Raw genomic sequence first — 21744 nt, 5'->3', positions numbered from 1 at the left:
AAAACATAATGGGCATGACCATCCTATGACCTCAATCAAGATTGACCAATAGAATAAAGTCTTTTATCCCGGAGGGAAGATACCGCCCACTGAGCTTCAGAGTTTTCAACTCGCAAAGATTTTAGATCCGCAAAAAATGATAGAACAGAAAGCAAAATGAACTAGCGCACGATGAAAAATCTGCTGTTAACTGCATGAAATGGCAATAGTTCATTTTTGCAGTGCTATTTTTTTATCAATGACATTTGTTTTAATTATTATTTTTACTTTTATTTTTTTTTATTACAATGTACCTAATTTTGGTCAAAAACTTCATGTTTGTTTGAATAAAGACACAAAACATTTCATGAACAAAACATTAAATCCAATCACATGGCATTTAGGCATGTAGACATGCCCACATAGCAAAATTTCTCTGGCCCAGCTCTGGCCCACACAATCAGGTTTTGCTTGGCCCACATGCCGCAGTGAATTACGGTACATGACTGGACCAAATCTGGCTTCCAGACAAGGGCCAAACACAGACCATATCTGGGCCAAGTCTCAGCCAAGTTAATAACTCATAACTGGGCCTGAACTGGGCCAGATAGGTTGGTGTGTCACGATTGCAATGAAAGTGATAAACCCATTGAGTGATGCGCTTTAGGGACACTATGGCACGCTTTTTCTCAAAGTGACCTGATTGGTAGAATTTTTTTTCTTTACTCAAAAATGATTTTAGTGTATTTTAAATGTGGGTCAAGACTGGCCAAACTCACATGGCCCGCTTATCACATGTTTAAATCTGGGCCAAATACTACGTTTTCCATCTGGTCCAAATCTTGTGTGCCGCCTTAAAGACTGTGCCACCTCTACCAAACCCGGGCCATGTTTGGCCACATGCTGTATGCCAGTGCCGGATGAATGCCTGCTGTGCCAGCTTTATGCCAAATCTGGGCCAGAATTCTTTGCTACTAGGGTGGTCAAGAGGATCTGCTGCAGGTCAAAGCAAGCATCAGAATGGGGAGGAAAGGGGATTTAATGGCCTGTTTCCAATGAGTGGTATGCTACGGTTTGGTTTGGTACGCTTTTATGGCCGTTTCCACTGTCAAAAGGGGTACCGAACCAAACTGTACTGTACCACTTTTTCGGGACCCTTTCGAAAGGGTCCCAAACACAGGAAAGGGTACCAAAAGGCGGAGCTAGACGCGCAGCTGAACGATATTGGTTTACAGAAGAGATACGTCATTCACTTACAACAAGCCAGAATGTAAACAAAGGACCCGCCATGTTGGAAATACACGCAAGCGGTTTCGCTTTCTTCCTTGCGCTTGCCGCGCATCTATATCTGAAATAACAAACTTCTTGAGCTGACAATAATAATGTGTGCTTGATTATTGACGTGCTTTGGAAACCCGATCCCGTGAGAAGATGACAAACGCGAAAATGACATATATACTTTGTGTTGTTTTGAACCTAATTAAGAACAACATGTCTGCTGTGTGTAGTTTTTCTGTAGCTGGTTACATATCGGAGACAGTAAGTGTCTGTATGTGTTCATATATGTTCATTTATTTATTTATTTTATACAATTACAGACGTTACAGTAGGCTATTTCACACGGTCATTGATCTGCAGTTACAATCAACTCCTGTTTATAGAAAAGTTAGTGATGAACATTTATACAGAAGTATTTGTGTGTGTAAAGCATCTGTTTTGTGAGAAGTGCTTTTCAGATGATATGTGAGCGACCTGTGCAGCTTTATTGTAGACATTTCCTCGAGCGAAAATGATGCGACTGAAACTTTCTGTCATACACCACACCCACCAAAAGGGTACCCTTTATAGTGGAAACGCAAGCCTGATAAAGGTGACCCGTACCAACTCGAACCGTACCGTACTGTACCAGTCAGTGGAAACAAGGCATAGGTGACTTTGACTGTGGCATGATTGTTGGTGCCAAACAAGCTAGTCTGAGTATTTCAGAAATTGCTGATCTACTGGGATTTTCACGCACAACCATATCTTGGGTTTACAGAGAATGCTCCGACAAAGAGGAAATATCTAGTGAGCGGCAGTTCTGTGGGCGCAAATGCTTTGTTGATGCCAGAAGTCAGAGGAGAATGGCCAGACTGGTTCCAGCTGATAGAAAGGCAGGAAGGGTAGGATTTTCTTAGGATTTCTTAGGTTTTTAGGATTAAGTGATTATCAGTGTGGTTTTTCAGTTTTTTTTTTTTCAAATTTATCAGTATTTACAAACAAACAACATTTAAAAAATACACATAGATAGTAGCAAAACTACACATGTAAAATACACAGTGATATGTTGATGACTGATAATTTTACACATAATCTGATGATGTGATTTATTCAGATCAGATACACAAGGGAACTAGAATCGTCACAGCATCAAAGCAGCAGAACCAATATGCTGCCCTGTTTTTCATGTTGATTCACATTTATTTGCTTCAGTGTACGCTGGGGGAGATTCTGCAGGAGGATGTTGAAAGCATGGTTCGGGGACTTCTTGAGGACATTGAATGTACTGTGGGGGCATTTCTGCAGGAGGGTGTTGAATTAAAGGGTTGCTGTTCACAGGAATCTGCAGGATAAAATGTACATGGTCAGCTTAAGTTATTGGTTAGTTTTCAACAATTATTGCTCCATTACCCAGTTCCTCACACGTTTACAGCACACATTAAATTTTTACTTCACAAATCAATAATTCACAAATTGTTGTAATGTGGTTTGTGTGTGAATACGGAACAGAGATAGGATGAATTAAACTAATTAATTCAGATTTCAGTTCTGTCTTTGGTCACCTAATCGGCTCCTACGTCAATATTTTCATGGCGCAGGAGATCGGTTACTGTCGCCTCAGTAGCCAATTGTCTTCGCAATCTTTAATCAAAATGGTGAAATTATTAAATAAGTCATCATATTTAAATAAAGTCTGCAGCAACTTCTGGTTCACATGGACTTTAAGGGTTTGGACATTTAAGATTAAAGAATTACAGACAGATATTGGGTTTGTTGGTTCTTGTGAAACCTCAGAACCTCAAGCCTTAAAAGTAGCTTTATCCTTTACTCCTAAATTTCTCTGATGGGTTCAGCTGATGTATTTCTCACCTTAGGTTTACAGCAAGAGGTGGCTTTACAGGCAAACACAGACAGGGAGATGGAGATGAACTCAAGGATGGCGAACACCAGCAACACACCACTGATTCCTGAGAGGAGAGTCTGAGAGAACATTCAACATGAGCATAAAGGATAACGATAACAAGAGAAGTCAAGAGTCTGTAGTCCTTTAGGTATACTGATGAAGCTAAGTGATGTTTAAAGGTGCCATAGATCGAAAATCTTGACATACATTTTCAGTACATGCAAATGCCATACCTTTGAAAGATTGTGTTTATTTTAGTTCAGTTGCATTTACATTGATTAAACTCTGATGTGATATGATGAGGTGACCTGTGCCTCAACCCCCACAATCTGATAGGTGTGAACTAATTGACCCTTTACAATCTCAATAGGGAATACGCAAAACAACAGCTGAAATATCTGATAAGAGGGTCCTGCTGAGCCTCGTAAACACAGAATGGTTTGTTTGATGCTAGTATGTCTTACAGACAGTACTTTGGGTTAAGTTACTTGAAGACCGACAAGTCAACATCACTGCTGAGGAACTGCACTATTCTTTGTCTTCAATAAAGTCTTCTCCCCGTAAGAACTTTGGTCAGCTTACTTATTTTATGTATTAGAGCAGGGGTGGCCAACCCTGTTCCTGCAGATTTCAGTTGTAACTCATATCAAACACACCTGCCTGTAATTATCACGTGGTGTTCAGGTCCTAATTAATTGGTTCAGGTGTGTTTGATATGGGTTGCAACTGAAATCTGCAGGAAGGTGGCTCTCCAGGAACAGGGTTGGCCACCTCTATATTAGAGTCATCTAATACATTAGCGAGCCACCCAAGAACGGTTAAGCCAAATCTAACACCTTGAACCTCCAACACCCTTGTTTCCTCATTGTCATGTAAATCATGTGAGTGTGAAACTAAAACTCTAACTCATTTCCCATTTCCCCAACATTTACTAGAGTGATTACATACGAGTAAACGGCTTTTTGTCTCGTTTTACGCTTGAGCAACTAAATAAATGCTTAAGTTTATTTAATTGAATATATTTTAATGACATCACAACATCGATGCTGTATAAGGAACCATATAAAATGGGAAAAAGTTCACAATAACAGCTCACCGGAAGTGTATCAGCATGGGAACTGCACTAGCTCTGCATATACCCCATTTCTTTGGTTGTAAATATCCCTATACATTCATTTATGAAGAAATTTTGACCTTGTATATATCAGAGAACATTTTAAACAATGTGTCAACACATTCTGTGGCCACTTTAATTTCAATATGTGTATCCAGTGTAAATGAACAGTAATATCGTGTCAGGTTCTGGACAGCATTGGACAGATGAGTGCAGATTACGCTTGATTTTCACAAGTGATCTTACTGTAATTATAAAATAAAGTGTACACAGAAATATATATCAATGTAAGAGTTGATGACTTACCCTTTCACTAAAATAATAATCAGGGTGTCCACAGAAACCGAAGACGGGCGCAAAAGCCAAATTTACTGAAATCACAATAATGGAAATGCCCGCAGCTATAGCACTGAAAATGTTCATCCCGAGGGAAGCTCTCACCTACAGTAGACACACAGAAATAGAAAGGTTTTGTATCATGTTGTGTTAACACACTGTGGTTAAGCAGATGATAGATTATATGGAAAGTGATCTAAATGAATTGACAAATGAATACAATACAGGATCTAAGCACCAGAGACTCGTGTATGAGTAAGTGACTACATGGAAAGTCTCTCTGTAGAAAGTCTTATCACTGAACATTTGCTTGTAAATGTGATGAGTTATGATCAACACTGTTTCAGCTCCCGCATCAGGTTTATAATACACCACAACTCCACACAGGAGATTAGTGTTGGACAGCACTCTTATCACAATGTTTGCTCATTTAGTCCAGGATATGCTTTATTTTCCGTCTTAGTTAAATGCTGTTATTGAAGCAGTGGTGTGTGTGTTTTAGGTGTGACCACTGCGGGGCGCTGTTGTTATAGATATATACAGTTGCGGTATTTTCACCTGATGTGATTCAGATGTTAGACAGTTAATTAAAAAGCTTCTATGTGTTCAGAGAGAAAATAGTCCGAGTCTTTATAAAACCAATAATTTGAGACCAAATTTTACAAGCATCCAGTGTTTAGACTCTTGAAAAGTACAAGTGTTGTGTACATACCAAACATAAACCGGCTGGTGAAATAATATTGGTTTCAGCAGCAATGGAGAGCGAGCCTGCAGTAATGTACTGAGAACAGAGAGAAGAGCAAAACTTATGTTGGAATATATATATACAGATATACATGGTCAGAGGTGGGTAGCAACGAATTACATTTACATGAATAAAAATGTTGGATAACGTGTACTTTGAGTACATTTAAATAGGTGTACTTTTACTCTTACTCAAGTAAATTATTAGAGAAAAATCAGTACTCTGCTACATTTTTTGCCGTTCCTCCGTTACTGTCAAATGAAAATAAATATAATGAATATGTTTTGTTTACAAATATCACGAGGCGCCGCATTGGAATGGTTGTGCCGCGATACGTTGTTATAAAGACGCGTCTCATGCTTTTGGTTAGAGCACGTGCGCGCCTGTGTTGGAATGATGGCTGAAGTCGAGGGAGACGTGCGAGTTTATACTGCGGTCACGCCATGGCTATCTGCAGTTCCGAGAAAGACGGTCATGCTGTTGGGTTATGCCTAGTTCAGACTGCGTGATTTTAGCCCCGATTTTGGCTCGCCGACAGGTTTTGAGAAATCGCCGACAAATGCCTGAAATCACAGGCAAATCGCTGCTCGTGCACGTGAGTGACAATCACACAGTATGAACGATCAAAGACGCGATCTGAGAGATTCGCCAATGAGTCGCCGATGCCTGTGAGATATTTGGCGTGCTGATTATCTGGAGCTGTCGGCGATTCAAATCATGCCGTGTGAATTGAGTTTTGACTGAAAATAACATCAGCGATCGCCTACAGCCAATGAGAGAGCAGCTTTCACTTGTGTGTGCGTGTATGTGTACCTGCTGCAGGCCAGCGGGAGGCTGGGGGAGAAGTTAAAAGCGCTCTTTTTCGGTTTAATTGGACCAACAAAATGGAGGAAAAACCAGTGGAGGTTTGACAGGACTCAGGAGCAACCGTGTCTGTTTGACGTTTCATACAGAGAGAAATTAGTTTATTATCAACTTAAGTTGAGGAGAAATGGCGAATTCCCTTTAAACCTAGGTGAGCAAACATGTACATGTTCTCCCCCATTAAAGGCTTCTTTCTCATTATCTAGTTAATAACAAAAAACACACTACGTGTTTTTGGCTGTGAGACGTAGTTTGGACGAAGTTGTCGGCGATTCACCCTATAGTAAAGTCATGCAATCTGAAAGTCCCTGTCGCTGAACCATCTTGCAGTGTAAACAAAGCAGCGACGAAACGCCAGCCCAGATAGTCAAGCAGTGTGAAAACATCTGTGACACGACTAGTTGGAAAACCATGCAGTCTGAACTCGGCATTAGGGTTGGGGACAGTTTATCGGACCAGGTCACCCGGGCTAAAGTTCAGTCTGTTTTCACTCCAAGATGTCAACAGGAATAGTTTGATAATGCGATGCACACTGTACATTGAACTGACATCGCAGCATATACATGAATTCCAGCTCCAACCTGAAAACAGTAGCAGTAAGGATCCAAATTATACCAATTTGAATCTTAGCAATGGTAACTATGCAGGCCCATAGCCAGGGGGGTTCGGGTCGTTCAAAAGACCCACCCCTCAATGACAAAGGTTAATAATTTGTCCCATACATGAGCTCATTTTCCTTAATTTGACTGCTATGCCATCATAAATAGTGGAATTAATCTTTTAAAAAAAGGCTTAAGGCCAAGCAAAATCCTATATGAAAACTAATGTGAAAACTAATTTGGCTATTTTTGTAATCCATGAATTTCCAATCACAGTAAATGTGCTTTTTTTACAAGAGAGGCTAGAAAAATTGTGAAGCTCTTTTAGTATTATTATCCTGTTTTAACTTTTTATTATTCAAACAGCTAAATTCTGACTGAGGACAGCTGAATGTTCTGGCCGGTTTGTAGGCTAAGGCAGTTTTTAATTGAAAACTTCAACAGATTCCTATTTTTTTGTCATGATTTATGATGTAATAAATTTGTATTTTAAAATAAATAAATAAATATAATACAAATACAATAAATACAAACGAATAATTTTAAAAAATGTATTAAAATAAATTTGTGCATTTTTATTTATTTTAAATCTTTATGAAATAATTTGGTACATTAAATGTGTCATGATGACGATCTAACAAGCTAATCCAGCTAAAAATAGTGATTGAAATGTCACTAAAATACAGTATTTAAATATCATACATTGTAAATGAGGTGAATAAGTGCAAAAAGGTCCACATTTTGAAAAAATAAAAATAAAACTATGCTATGGGATAACCAAGTAGCTGTTTAATGGAATAACTGATTATCCCTGTACATATTAGTAATTTAGGTTGTTAATCATTAAACATATTACATTTAAGTGTTATTTTTAACATAAGATGGTATATATATAAAGCAAAAGTAAATAGTTACTATTTACTTAAGTATTTTTTTCATTGGGTATTTTAAGATTGTTACTTTTACTTGAGTATATATTTTGGAGACTCTACCCACCTCTGTATATGGTACTCAACCAGAATATGAATTTCACTGCCACATTGCCACACTGGTAGACAAGGATGTTTCTCTTTCCACAGTTTTATTCAAAACAATGTCACTAATTAAAGTGGGGAATCAAAGGGATGATATTAAAGCTGTAGCGATCTTCTTTAACAGCACAGTCAATGTAAACATCTGATGTTATTCATCTCACTGATAGTTCGCTCGAAGGAACATCAGCTGGTGAGTGTACAGACACACCGTTCATCTAGTAGATGGCAGATCTTCTGGCAAACACTATGCAAGTGTAAGCATTCTCCTTGATCAGTGTGGAGGATCAAAAATAATTAATAATTTAATAAACATGTGCACAAAGCATTTACATGTTCTTTTAGTGTCTGTGAATGTGACAGTAAGATGTATTCTGCTTGATTACCCACTGTAGCTTGTGTTATCTAGGACAACATGTTAAACTGTATGATTGTTTCTTACTATCAGAGATGCCCAGTAAGAAACACCAGTGTTGATGAAGAAAAACATTTCATAACCTATAGACGCGATTCCAAACAACAAGGTCAACACACCGATCATTATCTGCACAGTCTGTGAGGAATAAGAGAGAACAGTGTAAGAAGAACAAGAGTATTTCATGAAGTAAAGCAGAATAACATGCTGTGTGTTAATGTGTGTTATCTGGGTTTAAGGGAGATTTCTCACCCCGAGGGCTTTCGGTTGGCCTCTCAGAAAGGCCTGAATTCCTTGAAGAGGTGAAACTCCTGCTACACGCTGTATGCGCACAGGCACAGAAGAACTGGTCACAGTTGCTGTTTGTGTCAGTGGCTGAAGCTGGATGACAATCGTTGAAGGATTCATAGCTCCGACAGTCGCCATTTCAGTTTCAGAGTATCAAATGAACCTGTACAAAATCAAAATAAAGCAAAAGAGGATACCATTATCAGGACAATATAGACACTGGTAAACCTTTTGTCTTCAGCTTATCTTTGACAGAATGTGTGTTTACGTCTGAAAACATGAGCTGCAGCTGACCACCTGAGGGCGCTGTAGTGCACCAGGACTCAGTAGGCACTACAGCGTCCGAGAAAGACTACAATTCCATACATACCATGCGCATTCACCGGAACATATACACTGACCTGTCATCACACCTGTTCTGTGTTACCGTTGATTATCTGGACTATATATTCCATTATTCCACCGTTGTTTATCATCGCGTCGTTGTCTACTTCGTCTTCTTGTTCCCAGTAAGTCTTTTTTCCAAGTTGTTGTTCCTGATCTTGCCTCGTATTTTGCCAAAGTCTAGTTCTTGTTTTGTTGTTTATTTGTTACTTTGCTTTTTGATATTTTGGATTTTTGTCACTGTTTTCTGCACTAAATATCTATTAAATCTGCACTTGAATCCGCAATCTTTTTTTGTTCCCGTTTTGTTGTTTTTGATCACGCTAACGTGACAGCAGCACTCCGGAATGGGTTTTTTATTTAAAGTGTATCCAGACACAGCTTTCACACCACATTGTTACGGTGCCAGGTCTATTTTTGTGGTGCTGCTTATGTTTAACTAAAGTGACAATGCATTGATCACCAAAAGCACTCTGAATGCCAGTAAAAAAGTAGCAATTTAACCAAGTATTTGCGCCGGTAATCCACTGATTTCTAAATATTTAATCAAATTAACTTAAAAATACAACAAAAATAATGTTTTTTTTAATAACTTGTGCTTTCTTCATAAGTTTGATTATATATAAATATTATTATAAATATATTTTTTGAACAATCTCTCTCTGTTAAACAGAAATTGGGGGAAAAATAAACAGGGGGGACAAATAAATCTGACTTCAACTGTGTATGTGTATATATATATATATATATATATATATATATATATATATATATATATGTGTATATGTATATGTATATATGTATATGTGTGTGTGTGTGTGTGTATGTATATATATATATATATATATATATATATATATATATATATATATATATATATATATATATATATATACACACACACACACACACACACACACATATATATATATATATATATATATATATATATATATATATATAGGGGCATATACTCATGTATGGATGTCAACAAATGTATATTATATAATGTAGGATATGAATCTTGAAAACAATACATTGAATAGGAAACATGTACAAACAATTCCAGACTTATTATACATTTACACAGTGCATGAGTCAAATGAAGCCTGTTGCCCTCCCTTAAAATATTCATCCATGTACGTGCAGAAATACTAAAGATCCAGGTTTCCTCTCATCAAATATATATTACATTGCATATTTAATATACATTTACATATTATACATGTATTTAAACATTTGTTATTATTTACGTTAGCTCCCTTATATCTCTTAACAGTTTAAAACTAAGAGCAAACGCTATGATAAAGGTACATTTCGCATAGCCTTTCCTAAACCATGCTAACGTATGGATCATCACCCACATTCGTAATTAAAAAAATGCTAATTTTGTGGTAAAACTTGTGTCTCTAAAGGACTGTGACATTATAGTTTGATCGTCATCTGCGCTTATGTTAGTCTGTTTTTCTTATTCCCAAGGTTTCCATAATCCTGGACCAGGCCCTATCCTGAGCAGATGCTGTGGTGGTCATGGAGACTGTTGAAATGTACAAACCAAATAAAAAATGATGTACAGCTGCCAAAAATTCAGCATCTTGCTCAGATAAAAAGTTCTTACTCACAAACACATCATAAACCCTCCCCAAGCCTTAATGTTAGTGCAGATCATCAAAAAGTGGGTCAAACTAGTTTTTGCACCTTACACTTGCTGTGAATGTAAAGGTAGAGAGGGATTCGTTAGCACATGTGTTTGTCTGTGGGGGAAACTGGAGCACCTGGAGGAAACAAACGCCAATACGGAGAGAATATGCAAACTCCACACAAAAACACCACCTGACCAAGCCAGGACTCAAACCAGCAACCTTGCTGTGAGTCGACAGTACTACTGAGCCACCTCAAAGCACAAACTAGTACAGAATAATAACGTGTGTCGATCAAAGAGGATGTAAAAGTCACACTAATTCTTACATACCTGTTCACACAAAACACCAGACTTGTATCAGATTTAACACCACGTATGAAAGTGGCACAAATCAGAATTGAAAAGATCAGATGCCATGCGGTTTGGGCTGTTCACACTGCCATGACCAAAACAGATCTGAGTCACATGTGGGCAAAAACATCAGATTCAGACCACATTGACCTGCAGTGTGAACGTAGTCTAAAGTCACTGTGTTAAACTGTAGAGTTGAATTTTCAACATCAAAAGTGGTCAGAGCAGAGATCAACATCCCATAATGCAATTCACCACCAGAAATCAACATAAAGCACACAAAATACAGAAACTTTTTTAATGAACAGAGGTGTAATGATCACGAGTGTTTAATCAATGGAAAAATCACAGCTCAAGTTTAAAATGATCAACATCACCTACATTTTAAAAGCCATTTAAGGTCCACTTGTTACCAAATAAAGGAAACACATCCATTATTATTACTTTAGTAAACACAGATATAATAAGTATTTTAGTATGTAACGTACTGTCTTACCTGAAGCAGAATCCCGTCTTCAACTGTGCTTTGACTTTCTCTTCTGCTGTAACTTTACACCAGCGCAGTGATTCCCAGAAAGAGACAGGAAGCAGGAGGAGTTTTCTGCAGAATGGCCGCAGGTAAAGAGCCTCTCCCTCAAGCTCTCGGCTTGTTTTTTTCCATCTATATATTTGCTCTTTATTGGGCTCCTAACGTTACGTGCCTGATATGAGCCTTGGATAGCATTGTATAATTAATAGGACTTATCTGTGAGGACCCAGACCTCTGTATATTGAATTATGCCTTTGTATATAATAAATTACTAATACTTTCACATTGGAGAAAATCTTCTCTCAACTTTTTATTAAACACAAATGGAATTTCAAGTGTATATATATATATATATATATATATATATATATATATATATATATATATATATATATATATATATATATATATATATATATATATATACACTTGAAATTCCATTTGTGTATATACATACACATACATACATACATACATACACACACATACACAAACATAGATATGTACTACTGTGTTGAACCCTCATTTGCTTTCAGACCTGTCATAATCCTTTGTGGCATATGTAACCTTTTTTTCCTTTTAGCTATGGACACCAGATTAAAAGAACCCGATAACATTGCCTGAGTTGAAAATATGACTCTTTATACAGTATACACACACACTACTACATCTTCTAACAGTGGAGAATATCTATGAATATGATGCTCCAGTTCAAAGAGACTCTTGAGTGCAAACTAAATGAAGATCAATGGGCTGCCGATAATAATGTATACCAGTCTGTTAGCAGAACTAGGCTGCGTCTGAAACTGCCTACTACTCAGTAGGTACTGCATTTAAATTTTAAACATACTACTCGGCCGTTAGAAAAGTATGTTCTATACCGTATGAATGTGAAAAGTACAAACGTACTACATCTGCCATTTTGTCAGGGTCACGTGACCTACCTGCTACAGACGATCTGCTGCAGTTTAAAGCGAGCATCAGAATGGGGAAAAAAGGGGATTTAAGTGACTTTGACTGTGGCATGGTTGTTGGTGCCAAACAAGCTGGTCTGAGTATTTCAGAAACTGCTGATCTACTGGGACTTTCACGCACAACCATCTCTTGGGTTTACAGAGAATGCTCCGACAAAGAGGAAATATCTAGTGAGCGGCAGTTCTGTGGGCGCAAATGCCTTGTTGATGCCAGAGGAGAATGGCCAGACTGGTTCCAGCTGCTAGAAAAGCAACAAGGGTAGGATTTAGATTTTCTTAGGACTTGTTAAGTTTTTAGGATTTAAAGCAGTGATTCTCAAAGTGTGGTATATGTACTGCTGGTGGTACACAGGCTTCTTCTAGTGGTATGCAGAGGAATCATAGAAATAAAAACAATGTTAAAAACACATTTAACCCTTTGTGTCCTGCAATCACACCAGTGTGATCACAATGTTCAGTTGCATCACGTGATCAGTTGCTAAACCCAAATCTGCTGTCCTCCAATTATTTGTGTTGCGCCAAAAAAAGACACAGGCAATGCTATTGATGAAACATCCAATTTATCAGTATACAAACAAATAACATTTAAAAAATACACATAGGTATTAGGAAAATTCACAAAAATACACATGTAACATGTAAAATACACAGTGATATCTATATTGATGACTATAATAAACATTTTACACATAATCTGATGATGTGCTTTATTCAAATCAGATAGACAAGGTATAAATGAATGTTCACAGCATCAAAGCAGCAAAATCATCACGCTGCCTCGTATTTTGATGTTGATTCACATTTATTTGCTTCAGTGTACGCTAGAGGAGCTTCTGCAGGAGGATGTTGAAAGCATGGTTCGGGGACTTCTTGAGGACATTGAATGTACTGTTGGGGGATTTCTGCAGGAGGGTGTTGAATTAAAGGATTGTTGACCACAGAAATCTGCAGGATAAAATGTACATGGTCAGCTTAAGTTATTGGTTATTGTTCAACAATTATTGCGCCAACAATTATTTGTGTGTGAACACAGAACAGATTGGATGAAATAAACAAAACAAAAAGAAAAACCTGTAATTGTTTGTTATCTGGTCTGCATCAAATCCAGATTTACAATGTTTGTTTTGCTAGCGCACATTGTTAGTCTTGAAGTGAACAATTCTGTCATGAAACTCTGTGTGTGCACTGGCTGATAGGCAGGGCTTAATTTGTGCCGCAACACGCCGGATCCGGAATCTCTGAAATCTGATCTGGCACCTCATTTTACCGATCCCCCTCCTAAACCACCCTTCTCCCATGTCTGCTTTTCACTTTTGGTTTCTTCCGCGACTCCTCAACTGCGACACTCCGCCCCGCTCACCACCCCTCTGCCATCCACCGAACCAATACTCCCCGGCTCCACACTTTCATGTGTGACACCTCTTCATCCTAAGGTAACATGACACAGGAGATCGGTTGCTGTCGCCTCAGTAGCCAATTGTCTTCGCAATCTTTAATCAAAATGGTGAAATTATTAAATAAGTCATCATAATTAAATAAAAGTCTGTAGCAACTTCTGGTTCACATGGACTTTAAGGGTATGAACATTTAAGAGTAAAGAATTACAGACAGATATTGGGTTTGTTGGTTCTTGTGAAACCTCAGAACCTCAAGCTTTAAAAGTAGCTTTATCCTTTATGCCTAAATTTATCTGATGGGTTCAGATGATGTATTTCTCACCTGAGGATAATAGCAGCAGGTGACTTTACAGGCAAACACAGACAGGGAGATGGAGATGCAGAACTCAAGGATGGCGAACACCAGCAACACACCACTGATTCCTGAGAGGAGAGTCTGAGAGAACATTCAACATGAGCATAAAGGATAACAACGACAACAAGAGAAGTCAAGAGTCTGTAGCCCTTTAGGTATACTGATGAAACTAAGTGATGTTTAAAGGTGCCAAAGAAAGAAAATCTGGACATACCTAGACGTACATTTTCAGTACATGCAAATGGCATACCTTCAACCTCAAACCCCCTTGATTCCTCATTGTCATGTAAATCATGTGAGTGTAAAACTAAAACACTGACTCTAGAATCCACTTGGATGCACACTCCATTTCCACAACACTTCCTAGAGACATTACAACCATTAAAGAATCCTTTTGTCTATATACTCAGTCAAATCAGACTTTTCCATTCAAGAGCCGATTTCTTTGGTTGTAAATTAATCTTTAAAATTTTTATGGAGCAATGTTGGACGTACCTAAGCCCCATATACATGTAAATATTAGTGATCAATTTAAACAGTGTATCAGTGCATTCTGTGGCACCTTTAATTACAATATTTGTTTACGCTTGATTTTCACAAGTGCACCGGTCACACAGTGATCTTACTGTAATTATAAAATAAAACAATACAAAAATGATATCAATTTAAGAGTTGATGACTTACCAAATGAATATAACAATAAGTATCTGTGCAGTAACTGCGGGTGGGTCCAAAAGCCAAACTCAGTGAAAGCACAATAATGGAAATGCCCGCAGCTATAGCACTGAAAATGTTCATCCCGAGGGAAGCTCTCACCTACAGTAGACACACAGAAATAGAAAGGTTTTGTAGCATGTTGTGTTAACACACTGTGGTTAAGCAGATGATAGATTATATGGAAAGTGATCTAAATGAATTGACAAATGAATACAATACAGGATCTAAGCACCAAAGACTCGTGTGTATGAGTAAAGGCCGGCTCACACAGTGGGATTGTTTATAATCCTGAACGATTGTAGCATGTCAGACTGCACGAACATGGCGCTCATGTCACACTGTAAGATCTCAGCTGTCATAAAGTCAGACTGAACGACAATGAAGACGCGCCAAACACGAAAGAAAACACCCCCGGAGTTTGACATCATCCACCCGTGACACTTTCACTATCTCACATTCTGAAATGATTCCTCACAGATCTGATTGCAATAAACACGAAGTGTCTGTCTGTGAACATGTCAAACCAACGATCACAGATTTTAGCCTGGGATTTCAGGAATCTTTTAGGATTTCACAAATTTGTCTCAGATGTCAAAATCGTAGCTGAAATCTCACAGTGTGAGCAGGGCTTTAGTGATTACATGGAAAGTCTGTGTTCAATACTCTATTAGCACAGAAAAAAATAAGATTTATGCACAAATCCTTACACACCAAATTTTACAAGCACCCAGTGTTTAGACCCATGAAAAGATCAAGTGTTGTGTACATACCAAACATAAACCGGCTGGTGAAAAAATTTTGTTTTCAGCAGCAATGGAGAGCGAGCCTGCAATAATGTACTGAGAACAGAGAGAAGAGCAACACTTAAAGCTTATGTTGGAAAATATATATATATACAGATATACATGATACTCAACCAGAATGAACAGTTTACTGTCACATGAACCAGACACTAGTCCTGTCTTGTCTTGTATGTTGTGTATGAGCACCATCTTGGTGTGTGTTTTGTGTGCGGTGTGGTGTTTTCCATCTCAGAGCTCAGTCTAGCACTAGTTAACCCATTGTTAGTTTAGTATTTTCACCTGTTTGTTTGCCAATTATTTCTCCTTTATAGTCTCCTCATGTCTGCTGTCCTGTGCCAGTTTATTGTCCTACATATGTCGTTTTTCCTAAGAGTCATGTCATGTCCTGTTCCTTTCCAGTCTAGTTTGTTCCTCCTCTGGGTTGTACTTGTTGCCCTTTTTGTTTTGTTTAGTTTTTTTTAATAGTTAATAAATACCCATTATTGACTGCACTTGAGTCCTTGTCCTTTCCCAACCTCAACCATGACAAGACCAAGGCAAAACATAAGAGAGTAAAAATATACATTAAAAAAAAACAGCAGGACCAAATCCTATTCAAATATTCATCCATTCTGGCAGGATATACACAATGCCCTTTTTACTTTCATATAGGCTCATATGTAGTTTACCCCATCTGTATAAGTTGTGTGGAAATTGTTGATGCTCATATGGACTTGTCTTGAATTGTGTGAAAGTAATTTACAAGCTGAGAACAGCAGCTCATGAGTTCTCGATCGGCCCACAGCTACAGTCACTGTGTGAGTAGCTTACACTAGCGATCAGCCCACGTTAAACCCATTAAGGCCACATTTGGGCTCGGGCCCAGAGCAGGCTGCCAGTGCTAGGCCTTTGAGAGTCTGTTAAACGGCAAAACGTTGGCCCTCACTAGGCCCACACCTGCCCTGGATGGGCAGGACCCACTTTGACCTAAAAGCTCGATCATCCTCCATAAAAAGTGATGATCCAGAGACAATTAAAGTTCAGAAAAGCAACAAAAACATCATCAAATGTCACTTCAGTGGTTCATCTGTAATCAGATGAAGCTCCAGGAACACTTTTGTGTGCAAAATAAAGTAAAAGCATCTTTGTTCACCAATGTCCTCCATATCAGATCAGGGAGTCTGTTTGTGTGTTCAGTGCTGCCTCTAGTGGCAATACGAGATACTTAATAAACGTGCACAAAGCATTTACATTGGGGTTGGGCATCTAAGTTATAATGCCAATCCGATACGCATCTCGATACAAAGAATACGATCCGATATATTAGCGATACATTTGTGACATATTGCGATGCGATTCACCCCCATATCACGATACAATGCGATAATTCAGCACTAACTTATTAGATCAAGTTTCTGAGATGATGTGAAAGAGGATGCTGTGCCATTGAATGAGTTTGATTATTTATTAACCAAGCAAAACCAAGACTTTTTTTTACAAACTTTTCTCTCAGAGCCAGAGAGTCAGTTTACAGTAGAGGGCCATTTTAGAACCTATAGCACATATTATTTAAGTATTTTCAAGATAAACAGAATGTATAAGTGCAATATATATTATAAATGTATATATTTGCACTCTTTCAACATAAAGGATTAGCATTGCACAACAAGAATTGTGATTTAACTTTTCAACTATGAAAACAAGTTTTACAAAGATATATTTTGCCACTGAATATTCAAAACTTAAGGTGGTGAACTAGCAGTGTTATGCTGCTTTCAAACATCACTGTCACTGTAAACAACAGGCTAATAAAAATATAATTAAATACAAATTAACAGGAGGAGGTGTTTAAAACCTTCGTTTTCCGTGATACTAGGCTGAATATCTTTGCAGATGAACAATGCAATAGCATCCGTTATTGGCGTAGAGCGAGCAGAACTGTTGCGCATGGAAAAAAAACTTGCAATGCTTTTCTCACCACTTTTGGAGCTGGTAGCTACAGTTGAAGCAGAGCAGGAAGCCGGGGATGCAGGAACACTGTCAGATGCTTCCACAACAACACCGTGGCTCCGCTTCAAGTGAGATTTCAGATTAGTCGTACTGCCCGCGTATTTACAGATGCGTGGCACATTTTGCAAATTGCATCTGTCCTGTCAAGTCGTCCATCCTTTTTGCAGAATCCATAATGTTGCCATACTTTAGATTTAAAACTCAGTGGGGAATAAAATGTTTGTTTTGCTTCTCGCGCTTTCTGAGGGCGCACCACTAGCTTCATCCGCACACCTTATACACTGAGTTGTAGTGTAAGTGTACACATCCACAAGTCCGTTGCTAAGGCATACTTTATGTAGGTCGATTCAATTATGCGCCAAAAACAGGTTGACAACACTTGCTAATAAATAAAAAATACATTCTATATTAAAAATATACGTTGTATCTTGGAAAAAACGATGCATCTCGCAAAAACCGATGCATCTCGATTTGCTTCCAAAATTTCATTCATCCTCTGCTGCTCTACCGGTGCACTCGCATCGTGCACGCGCATGACCGCGTATCGATACATATCGGTTAATCTTCCCATCCCTAATTTACATGTTCTTTTAGTGTCTGTAAATGTGACAGTAAGATGTATTCTGGTTGATTACCCACTGTAGCTTGTGTTATCTAGGACAACATGTTGAACTGTATGATTGTTTCTTACTATCAGAGATGCCCAGTAAGGAACACCAGTGTAGAAGATGGCTGTAGACGCGATTCCCAACAGGAGAATCCACAGACCGATCAGTATCTGGACAGTCTGTGAGGAATGTACAGTGTAAGGATGAGAGTATTTCATGAAGTAAAGCAGAGTATCATGCTGTGTGTTAATGTGTGTAATCTGGGTTTAAGGGAGATTTCTCACCCCGAGGGCTTTTGGTTGGCCTTTAAGAAAGGCCTGATTTCCTTGAAGAGGTGAAACTCCTGCTACATGCTGTATTTGAACAGGCACAGAAGAACTGGTCCCAGTTGCTGTTTGTGTCAGTGGCTGAAGCTGGATGACAATCGTTGAAGGATTCATGGCTCCGACAGTCGACATTTCAGTTTCAGAGTATCAAATGAACCTGTACAAAATCAAAATAAAGCAAAACAGGATACCATTTGAAATAAGATACACTTTATATATTTTTTTTAAACTTTCTGTATATAGTTTAAAACTCCAGAAACTGTTCATTAACAGACGTGTTTCACAGTGTAAAACCAGTGCAACATCTGCAGTTCAAGTGTGTATTGTAGACGCTGCTAATGTGTAGTCCCTTGTTATTTAGCGTAATTTATGAGGTGTAATGGTCACATATGTAAACAATGGAAAAAACACAGCTTAAGTTTAAAATGATCAACATCACCTACATTTAAAAAAGCCAAACAAGGTCCACTTGTTACCAAGTAAAGGAAACACATCCATTATTACTTTAGAAAACTCCAATAAAATAAGTACTTTCAATTATGTAAGGTATTGTCTTACCAGAAGCAGAATCCCGTCTTCAGCTGTGCTTTCAGACTTCTGATATAAAGCCACACAAGCACAGTGTTTCCAGAAAGAAACAGGAAGCAGGAGGAGTTGTGCAATCACAATGCATGGCAAAGCTGGCCGACCCCAGGGGTTAATACAGCAAAACAATCTGATATATGCCAATATATGCAAATAGTGTATATTTGGATTTTACGTATAGTCATTAGAGAAATCATAAGGTCTTATTCTTTTTCAGATACGTCTTGAATTTGCATTTATATTTTTTATTAAGGATTTTTTTAAATTATTTTATTACTTGTCACTTTCACGTTTTATTGAATATATGTATTGCCTAGTGATAGCTTAACCGAACTTCTTCTCCAAGTGTGATAGGCTAATCAAGCATGCAGACGGAGATGCAGCGACAGCAAAAATAACTTTCACTTCATGCTTACGGCTTCCAGAAAGAGGAAGTATGTGTGCTGCAGAGGAGCCAGCAGGAAAAGAGCCCCTCCCTCAAGCTCTGATTTCGTTTTTCTATCTATTTATTGGGGGTTTTTTTGGGCTCAGAGCGTTCTGTGCCTGATATGAGCTCTGTATATCGAAGCCTAGTCATGACGTAGTCATATCCTATCTTGTGATTTATATGTAGATGTTTGATTAGGTTTGTTGTTTTACCACAGTACGTCACTGTTATGTTACACGCGTCACACTCTGCATTATTTGAGTTCATGGAAGTGAAGTAGCTCCACACAATACTTCGCTTGCGGAGTTATCCAATAACAGTGAACTGAGTGTCTAGCTAGCGTGCTCTGCAGTTGTACAGTGCCATATTACGCACATGACTTTGCAGGCGGAAGAACAAGTAGTTCCGACTAAGTTGGCATTATAAATTAGGGTAATTGTGTTTACTTTTCTGCTGTATTTCTATTTCCAATAAACTACAGAGTTGCTTCAAATTATCAATATTTTGATAAGATAATCAACTCTAGAACTTATAATTTTAGCATCAATCAGCACATTACTATTAACGAGGTGTAGGAGTCAAGCTAGATTCACGGTAGCAGGCTAGATTGACCATCGGGCCCCTGGGAACTGTCCTATTGATCCCTATGGCCAGTCAGCCTCTGGTTGGTGGTTCATTCCACTGTGCCGATCTCTGAAATAGGGAAATTGATGAAAGGTTTTGTCAGAAATCTGTAAGGGTTTTCTCTTTTTAATCTGACTGCAATGACAACTCTGAATACTTTTAAATGTCTTGTGTCTAATGTTTAAAGAGAGCTGTAACTTATTTTCATGATTTGATTATGATTCATGAATTGGGAAAATGGATGTGTAAACTGATGTCTTTGCTTGTTACTTTTATGTGTTGTAATCTTGACCAGGTCTCACTGTAAGAAGAGATAGTAAGAATTCAATGTGATTTCGTGGCTAAATAAAAGAAGAATATTAAAATGAATTGGCAAATAATCCTTTTGTCTGACAGCTGCATTTACTTATTGTAAATCTTGTACAAGACACTATTCTCCATTGTCTGGCTCCTGTCTCGGATGTATTTTACTGGAAATATTGAACTGAGTACTGGTGAGTCATTGCATATTGCACAATAATGGAGTTATTCCCTGTACTGCCTCTGGCTTCAGACTCAGATTTAGGTGTTTTCACACTCATCAAACAGCCCTACATCATACTTGTTTGCCAACTACTTTAAAGGCATCTCTGCCTATTTTATGTTAGCCATCCAATAATTCTCCTCTGTGTTTCGGTCATGTCTAAATTCTGACTTAATGGCTCTAAAACAGGGATCACCAAACTTGTTCCTGGAGGGCTGGTGTCCAGCAGATTTTAGCTCCAATCCTTAAAAAACACACCTGAACAAGCTCATCAAGGTCTTACTAGGTATAGTTGAAACATCCAGGCAGGTGTGTTGAGGCAAGTTGGAGCTAAACCCTGCAGGGTAACACACCTCCAGGAACGAGATTGGTGACCCATACTCTAGAGTCACACTGCACTGTACCCCCACATCTACCTCACTTCAGTCTGTTACTCTAACATATTCTTTCTCAAATAACTTTACGTCTGACTATATCTAGTCTCTGGCCTTGCAGAAAGATAAGCGAGGCACACACTCTCCTGCTCACAGATGAAGTGAAACACACTGAAACAGAACACATACTTCCAGTCCCAAACATTTTGTCAAACTTTTAATTTCCTCTTGTCTCACTTTGAAAAGAGGATTTAAAATTTACCAGAAAGTCAGTAGTGATACCAGTGGTGTCCGTTTTTGCGTCCGGCGGTCAGCCCCTCATCCCTCAATCTAGTAAGGGTAGGGTTGTGATTTTCTTCTAGGTTTTTGAATGTATAGGATTTATAGCAGTGATTCCCAACATTTGGTATATGTTCCACTAGTGGCACACAGGCTTCTTCTAGAGCAGGTGTGGGCAAATTTGATCCTGGAGGAATTTTGCGTCCTACAATCACACCAGTGTGATCACAACGTTCAGTTGCATCACGTGATCAGTTGCTAAACCAAAATCTGCTTTCCTGCATTTACATGTGTTGAGCCAAAGAAAGACACAGACAATGCTA

The 21744-nt window shown here is 38.3% G+C and overlaps 2 protein-coding genes across 3 annotated transcripts; both read right to left on the bottom strand.

Annotated features, from left to right (window-relative positions):
- Window positions 1–1532: 1532 nt before the first annotated feature.
- Window positions 1533–11452, bottom strand: ms4a17a.4 (membrane-spanning 4-domains, subfamily A, member 17A.4). 2 transcript variants are annotated; one of them, NM_001102638.2, is given in 7 exon segments: window positions 1533–2581; window positions 3109–3219; window positions 4563–4697; window positions 5305–5373; window positions 8274–8384; window positions 8499–8697; window positions 11408–11451. In NM_001102638.2, coding segments are annotated over 6 exon segments (759 nt in total). In that variant the 5' UTR covers window positions 8673–8697; window positions 11408–11451; the 3' UTR covers window positions 1533–2422.
- Window positions 11453–12957: 1505 nt separating this feature from the next.
- On the bottom strand, window positions 12958–19208 carry ms4a17a.10 (membrane-spanning 4-domains, subfamily A, member 17A.10). Its single transcript, NM_001386856.1, has 7 exons — window positions 19168–19208; window positions 18568–18766; window positions 18367–18462; window positions 15654–15722; window positions 14851–14982; window positions 14134–14247; window positions 12958–13359 (listed from the first exon to the last, which is right to left on the bottom strand). Exons 2-7 carry the CDS (start codon window positions 18739–18741, stop codon window positions 13183–13185), a joined length of 762 nt encoding a protein of 253 aa, NP_001373785.1. The 5' UTR covers window positions 18742–18766; window positions 19168–19208; the 3' UTR covers window positions 12958–13182.
- Window positions 19209–21744: the final 2536 nt, after the last annotated feature.

This window comes from Danio rerio, chromosome 4 (assembly GCF_049306965.1).
Source record: "Danio rerio strain Tuebingen ecotype United States chromosome 4, GRCz12tu, whole genome shotgun sequence".
Taxonomy (NCBI): domain Eukaryota; kingdom Metazoa; phylum Chordata; class Actinopteri; order Cypriniformes; family Danionidae; genus Danio; species Danio rerio.
Note: the sequence above shows the minus strand (reverse complement) of the source record. Positions and strands in the feature narration are given on the sequence as shown.

Coding starts and splice junctions, on each gene's coding strand:
- ms4a17a.4 (XM_073945389.1), bottom strand. CDS start 8,672: ATGGCGACTGTCGGAGCTATGAATCCTTCAACGATTGTCATCCAGCTT. Junction 5,374..8,273: donor CTTACTGGGCATCTCTGATA/GTAAGAAACAAT, acceptor CTCTGTTCTCAG/TACATTACTGCAGGCTCGCT. Junction 2,582..3,108: donor CCTCTTGCTGTAAACCTAAG/GTGAGAAATACA, acceptor TTTATCCTGCAG/ATTCCTGTGAACAGCAACCC.
- ms4a17a.10 (NM_001386856.1), bottom strand. CDS start 18,741: ATGTCGACTGTCGGAGCCATGAATCCTTCAACGATTGTCATCCAGCTT. Junction 18,463..18,567: donor GCCAACCAAAAGCCCTCGGG/GTGAGAAATCTC, acceptor CATTCCTCACAG/ACTGTCCAGATACTGATCGG. Junction 14,248..14,850: donor CTTATTGTTATATTCATTTG/GTAAGTCATCAA, acceptor ATGTTCTCTCAG/ACTCTCCTCTCAGGAATCAG.